At 44.3% G+C, this 17034-nt stretch overlaps 1 protein-coding gene across 5 annotated transcripts in view; it reads left to right on the top strand.

Moving 5' to 3' along the window:
• The window catches only part of rhobtb4 (Rho related BTB domain containing 4), a 38134-nt gene extending 26477 nt beyond the window's left edge, over window positions 1–11657 (top strand). For all 5 annotated transcript variants that reach the window (XM_030357745.1, XM_030357748.1, XM_030357747.1 and 2 more), the window contains 6 exons: window positions 286–505; window positions 1662–1780; window positions 4887–5037; window positions 5499–5587; window positions 5797–5902; window positions 6827–11657. In XM_030357745.1, the coding sequence (XP_030213605.1) occupies window positions 286–505; window positions 1662–1780; window positions 4887–5037; window positions 5499–5587; window positions 5797–5902; window positions 6827–7008 (867 nt within the window). In that variant the 3' untranslated portion in view covers window positions 7009–11657. The remainder of the gene's footprint in view (window positions 1–285; window positions 506–1661; window positions 1781–4886; window positions 5038–5498; window positions 5588–5796; window positions 5903–6826) is intronic.
• Window positions 11658–17034: the final 5377 nt, after the last annotated feature.

Raw genomic sequence — 17034 nt, 5'->3', positions numbered from 1 at the left:
GACCATGACTCCGGGACGTGTCCTCAAACACCCGCACACGTTAGGGTTAGGGCTAGGGTTAGCCCTAACCCTAACCCTAACCAGGTCAAAGTATCTTTGAGGTTTAAAACCTGTCCCAATGCTTCCATATTCTAGGTCCATAATAGCACTTCTCAAACAGAATGCTCTTGGGTCATTTCAGCTGCAAAGAACGGGCCGTTTTCTAGTTTTCCTTAGTTGCACTGAACACTGAGACATGCACTGGTGTTGGCATCATCATCTGCTTTTGTTCCCCCGTGGTTCCAGGCTGTGCTTCAGTACCTCTACACCGGTAGTCTGGACGAGGGGCGAGGGGACCTGATGCAGGTGGCCACCATTGCTGAGCTGTTGGAGGTGTTTGACCTGCGGATGATGGTGGCCAATATCCTGAACAGAGAGAGCTTCATGAATCAGGAGATCACCAAGGCCTTCCACGTGCGGAGGGCCAACCGCATCAAGGAGTGCCTGAATAAGGGCACCTTCTCCGGTAAACCATTATGCTGGTACTTCTCCTTGTTTCGGTTCTTTATGATGGGACTTTGTCTGTCCAATCTTCTTGAACTGTGTATTTAAACAAATGTGTGTCAGTGGTAATAGGCATGGGGTGTTATTTATGATAGTCCTTTGCATTGATGATGACATTTAAATAGAGATGTCACTAAGGTTTGACGTTCCTTCAGAAGTAGTTTGAATGTTAAAAGATTGCTGTTCCTTCATTTCAAGCATTTCCACATAATAATTTCTTTAAATGTGCACCTAGCATACATTTAGTCATGTATTCAACGTTGTGCATTTAAAAGAAAATCGGCACATTCTCGTGATAAACATGTATTCATAACATGTATTTTGAAGTGTGTGAATAATCATCAAACGATGATTTGTTCGATTATTTGTTCAGTGAATCCTGTTTGGTGTTTTCCTTTGTCCATGCACGGATGTGTCCCTTGTCAGTGTGTTCATGTCTTACCCTTTGTCTAGCTTCTGTGTCTTCATGTTTAATAACGTCTGCAGTCGAAGACCACACTGTCCAGAATCCATCCCATTTCAGACAACAGGGTGGCACGCTTTTTCAGTTGCCTCTCTGGTTTTGTGTAATCTAGCATGAGGTTGCCTTTTTAATGTTGTGAAATCGTACTATGATTGTAGCATTAATTATTACATGCCATTTTATTACTAGTAGCAGAGAATACTTATTGAAGGTTTCAAACATTTGACCTAAAAGCTGATTAAATCTGTGCTTTTAACCGTATCTTGGAGCTTATATAGGGCAGTTTTTATGTCAGTGAGGTAGCTGTAGCATTATATCCACTCCCCTGACCAGACTAATCAAACACATTTGAGTAGATTTGGACGAAAATACTCAATGACCTATTATTGCCTGTCTTCTTTGAAGTCCACAACTCTCCTTCTCTTATCTTGACAAACAAAGTGCTGTCTTCCTTCCGTCAATTTATCTCTTTGTCTGTCTACCTCTGTCTATGTCTATGTGTGCGTCTGTCTGTCCTTTTGCTTTCTCCTGTTTCTTTGTATGGATCTTTTTGTGTGTGTGTCTGTCTGTCTGTCTGTCTGTCGGTCTTCCCCCCGTAGCCTCGGCTTCTGTGGCACAGCAAGAGATGAATGCTCTTTTCCCACCCCGGTTTTAGATGTGATGTTCAGATTGGACAATGGCAACCTTCCGGCCCACAAGCCCCTGCTCATCTCGAGCTGTGATTGGATGGCTGCTATGTTCCGTGGTTCCTTCATGGAGAGCTACATTGAGGAGGTGAGAAAGAGAGACACCCGGATAAAAGTAACACACACACAGTTAGATGTGCGATGGAGAGAGTCACACACTGATGAGATAGAGAGATACATGTAGAGGTGAGATGGAGAGAGACATACAGATAGGTGAGATAGAGAGACACTGATAGAGGTGAGATAGGGACAACCACCTATAGGGGTGAGATAGAGAGACACCCACAGATAGAGTTGAGAGAGAGAGACACACACACACACACACACACACACACACACACACACACACACACACACACACACACACACACACTGCACACACACACACACACACACACACACACACTCACTGATAGAGGTGAGAGGGAGACCCACACACCGATAAAGGTGAGAGAGGGACCCACACTTAGGTAGAGGTGAGAGAGACACGCACACACACAAACACAGATAGAGGTGAGTTGGAGACCCACACAGCTTTGACAGACGTTATTATTTAGGTTGGATAAATGCATGCAGGTTACTGACTAATGTATAAGGTGGAAAACTAGATGTGGATCTCTGTTGAATTGCATAACCTTGAGGGCAGGTTTCCTACAAGCATGTGTTTGGCATCTGATCCTGTATAAATTACTGCCTGCCCTATGATGCATAATACATCATCTATTGTGTTCTATAATAACAAAAGAAAGATGGCCGCCTTTTGTTCAGAGTATTTTAGGGCTGTCGGACCGATCTCATTTATCGATGACCTTCTCCACTCGGTGTTTGATTTCCCGTGCTGCTGCCGCTGGGTTGTCGCCTAATAGAGTCGGAAACGCTTGGCCAGAGAGAGGGTGTTCCTATGTCTGACTGTGCCGTGACAAGGGTTTTCTAGGTGGTGTTGGAGAATCGGATCCTCTGGGGTACGGTTACTTCCTGGCTCGCCGTGGATTTGGGTCAGATAGATTCAGGCCTTGAGCTTGGAGAGAGAGGTGGGTGGAGGAGGAGCTCTCAGGGAGCCGGCAGAAGGGACCGACGGAGCAGGGACAAACTGTCACGGTTTATAATGCTTTGTCATTTGAGTGTTTTTTTTTCCAACGGAGGTTGAGGTTAGGGGAGGGTTTGTGTTTTAATCGCAACTGGTTTAAAAGGCAGATCAAGAATGGATAAACCGTTTTCTTTAAATTCCACCCCAAAAATGTGTGTGTCCACTTCACACACATCCGCAAACAAAGAAAAAAAAAATCCGCCACTTTCTAGAGACCTGCAAGCGCCTCCAGGTTACCCTGAACGCTGTGTGTTTCGGTCTCCCACCGTCGCGTGCATCCATTTGGCACGATGCGGTGGGCAGGTGTCACTGTCACAAAGCCTCAACGACCCAGCAGCCCGGCCAGGCCAGCTTATGACGTCAGCCTTCCACTGACATCTGAGCGCCATTGACTGGAGCTTTTTATTGCGTGTGTTCATGTATTTGCATTTTTATACCCTCCTCGAAAAGGGTGAGCTTCATTCAATGAAGCTCTTGAACCAAAACCTCGGCGGTTGCCTCCTGTTCCGCCGAAGCTCTCCAAACATAATGTCTTTTCAGAGGCACAGATGTAGCTTTAATCACGCCTGTTGCAAACGTCACCGGTGAGCCCTTTGTGAGATGCAATTGCCGAGCTGTTGGTTCGCTTTTCCGTCTTTCTCCGGGGCATAGAAAGTCCTGGCTATTTTCAGATGCCGTCTGAATGGAAGTGATTCGCACACTCTCTTGATGAGGCACTTGGCACTGGTGGTTCCCAGAAAAGACATGTTTCAAAGTCTGCCACAGTAGTGTGACCCTGAGGAAGCTTTGTCTCTTCCCCTCACTCTCGGGTAAGAGGCTGTACAGACGAGAAATGCATTGGAAGAAATTGTGAGACTGGATGATTGAAAGATGTAGAACTAAGCTCCAAAGCCGAAACTCCTCTGAATACTGAAGGGGTATTTTGTCTGTCTTTTTTAAACTGTTCTTAAGGAAAATAGAATTTAAAAGTATATTGTCAATAAATCTCTATTTGAAAGGTGTGAAATAATACATTGTTGGTCGAGGGCTTGTTTTTAAACTTTTACAAAATACTTCACTACTATGGCCTGTTTCACCGATACTTTGTAAGGAGTGAATAATGTCAAAATGCTAAAAAAATAACCAATGACTTTCCTTTAGGTTAATTACACTGATATTTGTTGAGACAGCCCAATCAAATATTCTGTCTCAACCAATAGCAGCCCCCTGCAGTCAGAAACATTTGGAGTTTAAATAGCTCCTTTCTAAGCTCCTGTGGCTTTCTTTTCCCTCACTGATGATTGCCCTGAACATTTGAATGCTCAATATGCCCCCCCCCCCTCCCATACCCCTTGCACACAAAAACCCATTCATTCATGGCGGTGTTAGGAGAGGGGTGTCATCCAGCATTGAACCGGAAGGACGCACTACATGACACTACAATTAAACCATGTCATTTGAATGTTAATATTAGGACTTCCCCATCATTCACCTCCTCCTTGTGTGTGTCAGCATCGTGACATTTCAGCCATGGCGAGAGGACGTCACCGGCGGGCTGACATTCTTCTAATTGGTTGTGGATCTGTGTGGTGAAGGGCACCTCAGTGGGTACTTGTCGTCGAACCCCTGCTGGCCTATCACGTGCTTCCCTTTTTCCGGTCACCTGACTTTTGATCTTTGACTTGGAGTCAAGTCTCCCCAATACCAATTCATTAATGTCATTAAGGATGTCTTATTCATTACACACATCATTATTATTCCCTCTTTTTAACACCCGGGCCCTGCTGGGCTCACCTTAATAGCATAGTGACCCCTAGGGGTTTCCACTGGGACTGATATTTTACATTCTTTATTGTGCATTTTCCGCTGAGAAACTCATAATATCCTCAAATGACAGGTGATGCATCTCAAAACAAGTATATTGGTATAGAGGCCCTATCTACTGTTCAAGTCCAGTTGTAACTTTACGGTGATATTTCATTGAGTTGGTTCGATTCCCGAGTCTGTGGCCTCCCTGCAGACGGCCTTGAGCTGTCCACATCCTCCCCACCTCCTGCCTCCTAAACCACAAACAGAGTTCGTCCGCCCTGACGTGGATTTGCTCTCCCCCTGCCCACCCCCCCACCAGGTCTCCATACCTGACACCAGCAGTGCCTGCATGCATGGGGTGCTGGAGTTCCTGTACTGCGGCCAGCTGACGCCAAGCCCCGGCCTGGAGCCCATCGACCTGATCGTCCTGGCCAACAGGCTGTGTCTGCCCCGCCTCGTGGCTCTCACAGGTACGCTCGGTCCTCGCTGCACTGTTATTCCTCACTTTCGTGGTTTTTAGTTAGGTCTTTTCTGTACTTGCCATATGGTATACTCAGTAGGAACAAAGTAAGGTTGTGGCTTTTCAGAAACAACTACAGATGGTCAATGTAGCTGGAAATAAGACGCCAAGTTGTGTTTTTGAGACAGGCATCACTCAGTGTGTGTGCTTCTTTGCTTACTTATGAAGCTAAAGCTGAAGCAAAAATAAATATGAACAAACAACATTTGATTCCATTGCCGTTGCTTATCATATGTGTTTATTAGCATGTCCACCGCTGATAGTTTTTTTTTTACAGATATTATTGGTTTGGTACACAATCGTATTTCAGTAGCTAAAATATGTTTTCACATGGGCTATTCAAGAGATCTATGGCAGCAGCATTGTATGCAAACAGGATAAGGAAGGCTTGCTTGTCTCCGTATTCTGCAGAACAACATGCTGTTGATGAGCTGCTCCAACTGGCTGTGAAGGGAACAGACATTGACGGACAGGTGTTGGCTTACCTCGAGTTGGCTCAGGTGTGTCTTGCTAAAAATAGACCAATGCCTGAAGATGTGGCTCATTAGCATACGTCATGAGTATTCCAAAGTCAAAGAAAAAACACATAGAAAGTACCTGTTTCGTTGGATGTTCATTTAGATTCGACCGTTGATATAAATCTATCTTTAATGTGTCGTTAATCTTGTATTATCTCTAAATCCCGGTGTTGTGTTCCCTCCATCTGCAGTTCCATAACGCTCAGCAGCTATCGGCCTGGTGTCTGCACCATATATGCACTAATTACAACAGCATCTGCCGCAAGTTTCCTAAAGACATGAAAGCCATGTCTCAAGGTACAGACATTTCTCCTGCAATTATTTATTAGTTGGACGCTGATCCTTTTGCTAGCTCATATGACCCCAGACTAGTGTTTCTTTAGTGATTCAACACTATTCAACAACTACACTGCTGCGTAATTGTTGTGTAAATAATTTTATAGTATGCATTTTGTCGAATTGCCATTGTATGAAACATTTAATATCTCTCTTGCTCTCTGTCTCGTATCCCACTCTCTTTCTCTCATGTCTCTGTCTTTCCTTCTCTTTCTCTAATGTCTCTGTATTTCCTTCTCTTTCTCTAATGTCTCTGTATTTCCTTCTCTTTCTCTAATGTCTCTGTATTTCCTTCTCTTTCTCTAATGTCTCTGTATTTCCCTCTCTTTCTCTAATGTCTCTGTATTTCCCTCTCTTTGTCTAATGTCTCTGTATTTCCTTCTCTTTCTCTCATATCTCTGTATTTCCCCCTCTCTTTCTCTCATGTCTCTGTTTTTCCCCCTCTCTCTCTCCCTGTCTCTCTCGCTCCCCCTCCTTCTATTTCCCTCTCTCTCCCTGTCTCTCTCGCTCCCCCTCCTTGTTTTTCCCTCTCTCTCTTTCCCTGTCTCTCTCGCTCCCCCTCCTTCTATTTCCCTCTCTCTCTCTCCCTGTCTCTCTCGCCCCCCCTCCTTGTATTTCCCTCTCTCTCTTTCCCTCTCTCTCTCTCGCCCCCCCTCCTTGTATTTCCCGCTCTCTCTCTCGCCCCCCCTCCTTGTATTTCCCTCTCTCTCTTTCCCTCTCTCTCTCTCGCCCCCCCTCCTTGTATTTCCCGCTCTCTCTCTCGCCCCACCTCCTTGTATTTCCCTCTCTCTCCCTGTCCCTCTCGCCCCACCTCCTTGTATTTCCCTCTCTCTCCCTGTCCCTCTCGCCCCTGCTCCTTGTTTTTCTCTCTCTTTCTCCGTGTAGTTAACCAGAGGCACTTTGAGAAGCAGCGCTGGCCTCCCGTGTGGTTCCTGAAGGAGGAGGACCGCTACCTGCGCTCTCAGAAGGAGCGCGAGCGAGAGGAGGAGATCCTGCGCAAGCAGAACACCAAGCGGGGCTGGTGCTTCTGGAGGCACCAGTCGTCCTCCTCGCCCCACGTCTCCTGAGCTCCCCCGGCTCCTGACTCCGTTCCAGAATGTCCCCAGTGCTCAGTGGTATGGATGTGCTGGTTTGCCTGCTCCCCCCACCCCCACCTGTGTGCATGGGATTTGTAGTTGATTGTGTGAGTAGATTGTTTTTTCTTTATTTTTTAGGCTTGTGTGACAGAGAAGAGAGTGAGTGAGTGAGAGAGAGCGCCTTTGTGTCTGTGAGCATGTGGGTGTGTGCCACCGAGCCACTTCAGTACCATTCGGTCTCCTTTCACAAGACCTCCTCCTCCTCTTCCACCTCCTCCCCCCCCCCCCCTCCTCCTCCTCCTCCTCCTCCTCCTCCTCCTCCTCCTCCTCCTCCTCCTCCACCTCCTCTTCCTCCTCCACCTCCCCTCGACTCAGAACGTCCCCTCCCGGAGTGACCTCCTGAGATATTGGGGCTTTTGATTCCACTTCCCATCCTGCTTATTGACTTGATTATCACGTTGACCACATGCTGATCCATCTAGGTCCAACCCTCAGAGCCACTTTAATACACCAACACCGGAACACCCATCCCATCACTTGGAGAAGGTTTTTTATAAATTTTGGTGGTTATTTTCCATTTTCTTTGTTGTCTACAGTGATAACTGTGGTTATTAGTTATCAGTTATCACCCTCATAACCTCCTTCCATTGACGTCATGAACTATTTTACAAGCCCACACACATCCACTCTCCCTGGAGAGATGGATTCAAAGAACTAATTCCACGAAAGTGTCGCTCGATGTGAAGAGTCGACATAAACAGTCCCTCAACGTGAACAGTCCCTGGACAGGAACAGTCCCCGTTTGAATACCACTGCCAGGGATTCATGATGGATGCAATTTCTTTGAACAGATTCTAAGAACAGCTGTGTTCTTCTCAATGTCCTTCCTTGACCACTAGGTTGTGTTGAATCGCCTAAGCCAGCCTGCCTTTCCACCCCTGTACCACTAGGGGCAGCACCGCTCAGGGCACAAGCACCAACCTTCACATAAGGACACATAAGTTATTTTGTTATTTTTTTAATTAACTTTTAAGGTGACGAGGAGCCTTTTTTATTGCTATAATCTTAACCGTGTTGAAAGAACACAAAGCACACACAAACACATTATTTGGCTCGCAAGATTTTTTTTTTTTTGAGTTTGCCTTTACTGAAAACCAAAGCTGTGATTTGCTTTTATTTATTTCATTTTGGGAACCCCCCCCAAAAAAAATAAGCAAAAGAAAGAAGAAATAGCGACCAGACTTACAGACTAGCAGAGAGTGGGAGAGGGGGCTCAGTATGTAGTGATTGTGGTGTCAGTCTGTTCTAAGTCTCCACACACAATGACATAGCCTTCCATTCTACCTGCTGGGATTGAAAATGGTGCAAATGGCTTTTCCGTAGTAATACACATGCAAGCAACCACACACACATGTACATGTTTGTATCCACACACATTATGTTTATATTAATTATAGTGTCCATGCACATGAACTCACACAAGGTGATGCACACATTATTCTGTAAAGTTTAGTTATTTTTCAATATTATTCAATAACTGGCCTATTCCAAATACCGTTTTGCAATATTTGTTGAAAGGTCATTCATTTCTGAATATATTTTAAATCACTTGAATATAATATCATTTTAACAACCCATTTCATTAGGCTGTGTTTGAATCATCCTTAAATAGGTCTGTAGTGTTTCACTGTATATCAGGATGTTTTTGGAATGAAATTGCAATTTGGATATAGCTTTAAATGCCAAGAATTGTAATAGTATCTCTATGATAACCTCTTACTAGTGTTGTAGTCATTATTTTTATTATTATTATTATTTGGCTCTTTGGTAGTGATTGTGAAAGCTGGGATTCTTGTGGTTGCATTGATTCTTCTCTATGAGCCCTCTTTTCCTTTATACCCTCCCTCTCTGCTCCGTTCCGATGGGGAGGGCTAGGGCAGGAGACACAGTGTATAGGAGACGGATGGGGTGGTGTGAAACATGTGGCGAGATCCACCAGCTATCAACAGCTCCCAAAAATAGACGTTAGATAGCATCTCATGAGACCTGGTGAGAATTGAGCTGCTTCCTTCTTAAAGGAAAGAATAGAAAGAGAAAGAGAGTGAGATCCGAGGCACCTTGGCCCGCACTCGCTTCCCATCGACCTACAGTATTTTAAATATGTTTGGCGTCCGAAAAATGCACAGCATCCAATACCTTTGGATTCAGACATTTATATTACAATGAGGAGAAGATGTCAGACTAATACTTTTTTTTTTTTTTTTTTCCATAGACTTGATAGCCTTAGCCATGACTCTCTAGGCTTTGTGGGCCTTCTAAAGGACACACCAAGTCAGAACATCATTTTATGGAGGTAGTATTGGGGAATTTGGCTGAGATGTTCTTCTGCGTTGGTCAACATCATTGATTCGACATGTAGGGATCATTCTAATATTATAGCGTACAGATCTAGACTTTTTGAACAATGCCATCCTCACAGGGGGTTATGAGCTTTACAAACTGGGACCTGAGTAGCAGAATCCTTCCAGGAACCTTCTAGATAGGGGTCTAATCAAAAGGGCCACTGATCTGTACGTCTCCTCTATAGCATGGTTTGTGGCTTGAGGCCATGCTTGGTTAGGGGCCCGAATGAACTGAGCAATAATACGATGGTGGTGCTCTCTAGGATGCTGTCAGACCGCTTCTCATTCCCAGAGAAGGCTGGAGCATAATTTTTATTTCCTTTTTTTTTTAACTGAGCACTAGCTGGCCTGTGTGTTCAGAGCAGAAACCACTTTTGGAACGTGGTTTTATTTGGAATGTTTTTGTTTTGAGTTTTTCTTTTTTTTTTTTGGTCGGACTCTTATCTTGCGTCACTTTTACTGTGTTTGGTATTGGAATGCACTTTTTATCTTTACTTAATGGACTCTGCCTTTTTATATGTGACGGCATGACTTGTTACTCATTCAAACTTATGAAAGGTTCGCTCTTGGGAGAACTCTTTCTTTGTTGACGTTAAGTTGTGTAAAGAATTAGCTTGATGTGTATACTTTCTTTACGTTTGCTCTCCAGAATCTACACAGCACAGTATTATCCACTTGGGATAACCCCACACACTTAACCACTCTAAAGTGTTCTCTTAATTGCACAATCATTTGAGTGTACAAGAATACACTCAAATTTGGAGAAAGAACTGGTGTATACTTGTCCGCTTACAAAATAATAATTATATTTAATTTAAAGATAATGGTTGAAAGCTATTGTAAGCTAATGAAATCCTCCAAAAATGTAATTGACTGGAAAATCCAAATTCAAATATTTTGCAGAATAAATATTTAAGAATGTATTCGATGTCGGTTTTGGTTTAGCGCGGTCTAGAATCAGACGCATATAGCACAAATAGCACTAATTGGTCATGATGCATGTCTCTGCTAGGGGTTCAAAATGGAATTGGTCGAGGCTTCCCCCAAACCGTAATACTTGCATTACACTGACCCCTACTGGTTGAATGGGTTTATGATTGTTCACTCTTTCAACCATTGTTACTCGCAGTCCCTGTATTTTATTTAAAAAATAATTCGATTTTTTATGTGTACAGTAGATGTCATTGTTTCTTTCAATCCCTGCTGTGCCTTTAAAGGAATTCCACATAGTTGGGTCTCCACAGGGTTACAATAACACCGAAACTATTGCCTTCGAGTTGGAAGTGAAATGTGTTGCTGGACAGGCTTTTAGAGACATTCCCATGTGCAAGTTGGGGAATCTAGAATCCTGTCACCGGAGGATGGGCAGAAACTTCCTTGATATTCCGATGTAATGTTTCCACCAATGAGCCACATGTAGCTACAAGGGGGAAACTTCCGATCTCTTTCCCCAACACAGCTTTTTAAACCACTTTGAAAATACAAATTCACCTTTTGCACACATTTCAACGCCCGCACTTTCTATTATGTAGCCTTCTGTAAAATGCCTTTTATACCATGTTGCTTCTACGACCACGGGCGGTTAGACAACTAAAATGTTCTCCTTTTTCATCCAACTCAAGTATATTTTCCCAATAGTTTTTGCAATTATTTAATACAATTTGTATAACAATCCTGCATAACGTCATATATGTTAAGTTTAAATACAGGAAGAGCTCCACCCTTTTGAACTACTGTGTCGAGTAAGAATAAATATTCATTAGGAAAAATAAACGTTATTTAACTTCATTCAACATGCTATATTCAAGATGTGATGCAACATGCATTGGATATGCTATACTCTATATGTATGGTATATATGGGCTAACTATAAAGATTTATAAAGAACATTGTTTGATTAATCCCTGCTCTGTACTGTAATTTTTCTGAAGTTATAAACTTTACATTGTTTTGCACTTTTGTCTTTTATTTTGTTTTATTATTAACCCTTCATGTGTTTCAGTTTTGATTAGGTTTTTGAAGATATCGAAAAGAGCACAGACCACATTCACTCTATTAAGGGCTTATATACAACAATCAGAATGTTTTGCTGCAAAATAATATTTGAATGGTCTTTTGTATTATTTTTGAACCAATGTGATTTTTAGAAAATTATAACAAAATGTTAAGGAAAAAAAGTTTTGCCATTTCAGTATTCTAATGTTTGACCTTTTAATAAAGTCTGGTAATCTTTTGAAATGGTATACTGTCTTACATTGTGTGTACAGCTGTGTCTTCATTTTGTAATGGTATATGATATGATTTTTTGTGGTTTTGTTCAATGTCAAAGGAGGAATGGAAGTGAAGTTAAGTGATTGAGTGAGTAGTTAGTTACACCACACCCATGATGTATTAAGGGTTGGATCATTGTCAAGGTTAGATCATTCAATCATAATCTCACATTAGATATTTCTGAACCGGATTGGAAACATCTCTTCTCTAATACTGTTTCAATTAGTTTCCTTGCTAAATGTGAAGGAACAAATATGTTTATAAAGGACCAATGAGGTGACAGAAGATGGTGGACTCGAGGTAACCCAGATGAGGCTAAAAAGCATCAGGGGTTCTTCAAAATCTCAGGTTGAATTCCTGCAAGGGTGAAGGTTTTGATGATTATAGTGATCTTAAACCAGCATGACATCATGTTTATGCTGTACACACTATTCAATCCAAGGCCAGCATCCAATGATGATAATACACTCACAGTACACACTATCTATAAGTGAGACAACTAGGGTTCAGGATTCAGAGCTGGCAAATAATATATAATCCAATAAACTCCTGAGTCCCAGCATCCTCCTCTAACACATTGCAGCTCGCTGCATGTATTTTTTGGCCTGGCCTAAAGGGGTGGGGCCACAACACTATGGTCAGGCCCATTGCGGGAGGCTGCATTCTGTGCGGATGTCCTACGGTTGGAACATGGGTGTGGGTGTGGGTGTGGGTGCGCTGATACTGGCACCAGCCAAGCGTATCCCATCTCATTAAACATATAATACCGGCAAGACAGCCCCCTTAAACTCTTACCAAGCAATGACGTACCACCGCTTTTTCCTTTCATATTCTAGTAAACGGGTGAATTTACTGCTGTGTTTCCCGTGGCAGTGACCACAGAGCAGCCGGCTTGACGTGTGTTCACGGGGCGGCGTTCAGAAAAGCTCTGATTACAGGCCGTGACGCTGTGTGTCAGCTGCTCTGTCCATCCCTCTCACTCACACACACACACACACACACACACACACACACACACACACACACACACACACACACACACACACACACACACACACACACACACAAACACACATGCACGTGCACAAACACACATGCACACACACACACAGAGACACACGCGCACAGACACGCACACACACACGCACACACATGCTCACAGACACACACACGCACGCACACACACATACACACTCACAAGCAAGCACACAGAGACACCAACACACGCGTACACACGTGGCATGGCCTTAAACACCGCAACCTCCTTGAGCAGCGGCTGGGATACCATGACAGGGCCATGACATCACCACATGTGGATCCAATTTCCCCACCCGCCCTCCCCCCCAGTGAGATGGTTCAAACACAAGAGCCAAAAGAACAACACAGCCGTGTAGGACCAAGTAGGCGGACTGCACAGGTTTAGCGTTTATTTGTTTATCCAATTTAACCGCGCGTGTCGGTGAACACAGATAAATCATGGATTAGATCCCCCTCGATGTTCGCGCAGGAAGGACGTCGACAGTGAGAGGGAGGTGGCCTCCACGTGGATGGCTTTTCATCTGCTGGATTGGTTCCTGGAATTGACTCTTTTGGATGTAAGGTTGAGCCTCAGTATGACGCGTGAATGGATCTGTTCCAGAGTCAGCAGAACCCAGGGGAACGTCACACGTACATGGGAGTAGACTGTCCGGGACACAAGCACCTCTTGTGAGCAGGGCCAACTCTACAGCACTGTTTCTGTCTGAACTTATCTCATAATACACACATTTAGCACGCACACACACACACACACAAAACCCATGCACACACAAACACGCACTGATGCATGCACATACACAGGCACACAGGTACAAAACCGCACACAATGCACACACACACGCACACCAAGCACACACGTATACACGTGAATGCACACATGCAAGCAAGCACGTACACACATGCAAGCACACAGACACACACACACACACACCCACACACACACACACACACACACACACACACACACACACACACACACACACACACACACACACACACACACACACACACACACAAATGCACACATTCAAGCAAGCACGTACACGCATGCACCTAAAGATGGAGTTTGTGCTAACACACTGATTCTCCCGGGTAAGATATGTCTGGCAGGGCTGGGATGAGGTTGCATAGCTAAGCAGTGACCTCACCTCAGAGCTTAGCCAGCAGACTCCCACATTCTCACAGAGCCCACTCCCTCTCTCCCACTCTCCTTTTCTCTGCTGCTATGGTCACTTACAGCAGGAGAAACGCATGTGTGTTGTATGATGTGTATCGTGTGTTTTACTCACAACCAACCCGTTTAGTTTAATGCATGGAAACCCCGTAGTCTCTTCTTCTCCTTCTTTCTGTTGCCTCTTTCTTTGAGACTTGTGGGCACAATCTGTTTATGTCTCTGATGGTTTAGGTTCTTGTCCGTCTGTCTGTTTGTATGTCTTTCTCTGTGTGTTTATGCTATATGTCTGGCTCACATTTATTTATTTGTTGATTTAACAGGGACAGAGCCCGTCAATTAACATCAGTAAAATATTTAAGATGTAAAAGATGTAAGATGTAAAGAAGTAAGATGTAAACATGCCGGAGTTGAGCAAATAAGATAAGATCATAAAATATAATTATAAATGTAATGATAAAGATAAATATGCTCATTTTCATCCATATAAGGAATGAAAACAGAGGCAAGCGACAAGTGACAATATACAAATATACAAAAACAATACGGAGTAATAATAAATACATTCTAGTCAGGTTAGAAGAGATCACAGTTCTGGATGGGTCAGAGTGTCAAACTCCGCCCTTTCTTATCTACCAAATGGTACCATCCCCGTTATATATATTTCAAGCATGGTGGACGGTATCTTCTAACAGAGATACAATAACCTTGCCCCTACCACCCAGGTGAGGTAGTTGTGATCTAGTAACTTAAAATGCAGTTTTTGTCACACACTGTAGTGCAGGCCCAGGATGCTTATACTAAAGCTAGCAGCATTGGCCTCCTAGCTACTGTACAGCTTCAGTTTCCTAGTTTCTATCCAAAATGAGCTTCCTCAGGCTGATTCTTCCCTGGCCGTATCGTACCTAACTGGAGACATTCTACGTGTAACAGCAAGGTCTGACACGTTTTAAAATATGGCCTGCTTGTATGACCTTCAAAAGGCAGCATGCATTCCAGTAGTTAATCATAAAAAATTATAAATGTACATGACAGCTACAGGGTAATACTTAGTTAATAGCTAATGTTGAATATAAGTCGTAAAACCCAATAAAACAACTTAAAATGACTGTGTGTGTTATCTGAGTGTGTGTGTGTGTGTGTGTGTGTGTGTGTGTGTGTGTGTGTGTGTGTGCGTGTGTGTGTGTGCGTGTGTGTGTGTGTGTGCATGCTATGTGTGTGTGTTTGTTTGGGTGTATGGTCATGTGTTTTGGTGTTTCAATCAGCGTGAGTATAGGCATGCATTCATGTGTGTGTGTGCCTGCGCGTGTGCGTGTCTTGTCGCCTTCCCGATAATCAAAAACACACAGCATAATGATCACTGGAGGACAAAGAACACCCTGTGACCTCTGAACCAGTACACTTATTCCAGCCCTTTATCACCATCTGTCGGCTCTGGACACACACATAAAACTGCCATGCAAGCCTGGATATGCCCCATGGAACCACGCACCATGTAGGCAAATTTGTTAAAACAAGGAACTGCCTTTTTACTCGGTTGCGAGTGCACTGCTTCGCGTTGCATTGGTGGGCCGCCATGCTGTGTTTGTCTTGTCACGTTTGCCCCAGTCTCCTTAGGATTTGTGATTTGAGCTTCACTAATTGACAGACAGAGCTGCAGTGAGTCAAAGAGGAAGCCGGGGTTCGGGGTCAACATACCCCCCGACGCTCCATCACCCTTGCTTGTGTTTATTCAGGCTATTCTTAGACGATAGGAAGCCGGGCAGAGAGTTAGTTATGTTTTGAGTTTTCTTAAGTAATCTCCAAAATGTCCAGAATCCCATGAATATGCACACAAACACACGCACACATACAGACACATACACACACACTCTCACACACACACACACACACACACACACACACACACACACACACACACACACACACACACACACACACACACACACACACACACACACACACACGCACACAAACACACATACCCCCACATACACACTCTAAATCTCTCGGATCTGGTCCCCCCCCCCCCCTTGTATAACAACGGACGCTGCCACCCACCCCACCCCCAGCAGAGGAAATGCCAGAGTCCTCAGAAGTGAAGCAGAGCAGCCCAACAGTCTGCAGCTGTGTCCAGGGTCGGGGCTCTGGAGGGCCCAGGGACAGACGCTTATAGCAGGAAGTTGAAAGAATAATAGAAGAATGGGGGTTATGTCAAACCCCCTGTTCCTCCAAATGCTTGTTTGGTATGCTGATGTTTGGGTCTATGCGTGTGTGTGTGTGTGGGTGTGTGTGTGTGTGTGTGTGTGTGTGTGTGTGTGTGTGTGTGTGTGTGTGTGTGTGTGTGTGTGTCTGGGTCCTTGTGTGTGTGTCTTTGTCCTTTTGACTTTAGGGTTGTTTTGATTTGTTGTACAACGGTGTTTGTGTCACATTCTTGGCACTTTAACGTAATCCATCACATCGGAGATCATCTGAAAACACATGTTCACTAAACCAGCAGTGACAGTTGATGCAATCGTAGTGCGGTCACTTCTCCTACCTCCTCATCACAATACAGGCAAAACCGTCGGAATCCGGAAAGAATCTACAGAGGGCCAAGACAGAGGATTTTTGCCTTATAAGGAAGTGTTTTTCGCCGGGCTCGTTTGATGCCGACACGGCCTTGGAGGACTGGCCACTGGCCAGCCGCTGCCCACCGTGTCGGCTCGTCACACAGTCAGCCCTCAGTGGCTTGTCATGTCAGAGATTACCACGGGGACGCTGTGGGAGCAACACACTCCCTACCTGCTGCCTCGTCCCTAGGTTGGCTCGTTTGGTCGATGGGCTTCGAGCTCTGACATGTCAGCGAATAAAAGGATCACACTTAAGTCATTCACCCCCCCATCTGTCCTGGATTAGAGGAGAATTACTGCTAAGTAAATGACAGAGTTCAGCAACCATGCCGCCTCCACTCCACCGACCCAGTGGGCGTGTTGGTGCCTGTGTGTGTTTGAGCGCATGCAGTGTCAATAGTTACAATTACACACGTGTGTGTGTATGTGTGTGCGTTCGTACATGTATTTCGGTGTGTATGTGTATGTGTATGTATGTATGTTTGAGTTCATAAATGTGTCCACCATAGTTTGTATGATTGTG

This window comes from Gadus morhua, chromosome 6, assembly GCF_902167405.1.
Source record: "Gadus morhua chromosome 6, gadMor3.0, whole genome shotgun sequence".
NCBI classification, from domain to species: domain Eukaryota; kingdom Metazoa; phylum Chordata; class Actinopteri; order Gadiformes; family Gadidae; genus Gadus; species Gadus morhua.
Note: the sequence above shows the minus strand (reverse complement) of the source record. Positions and strands in the feature narration are given on the sequence as shown.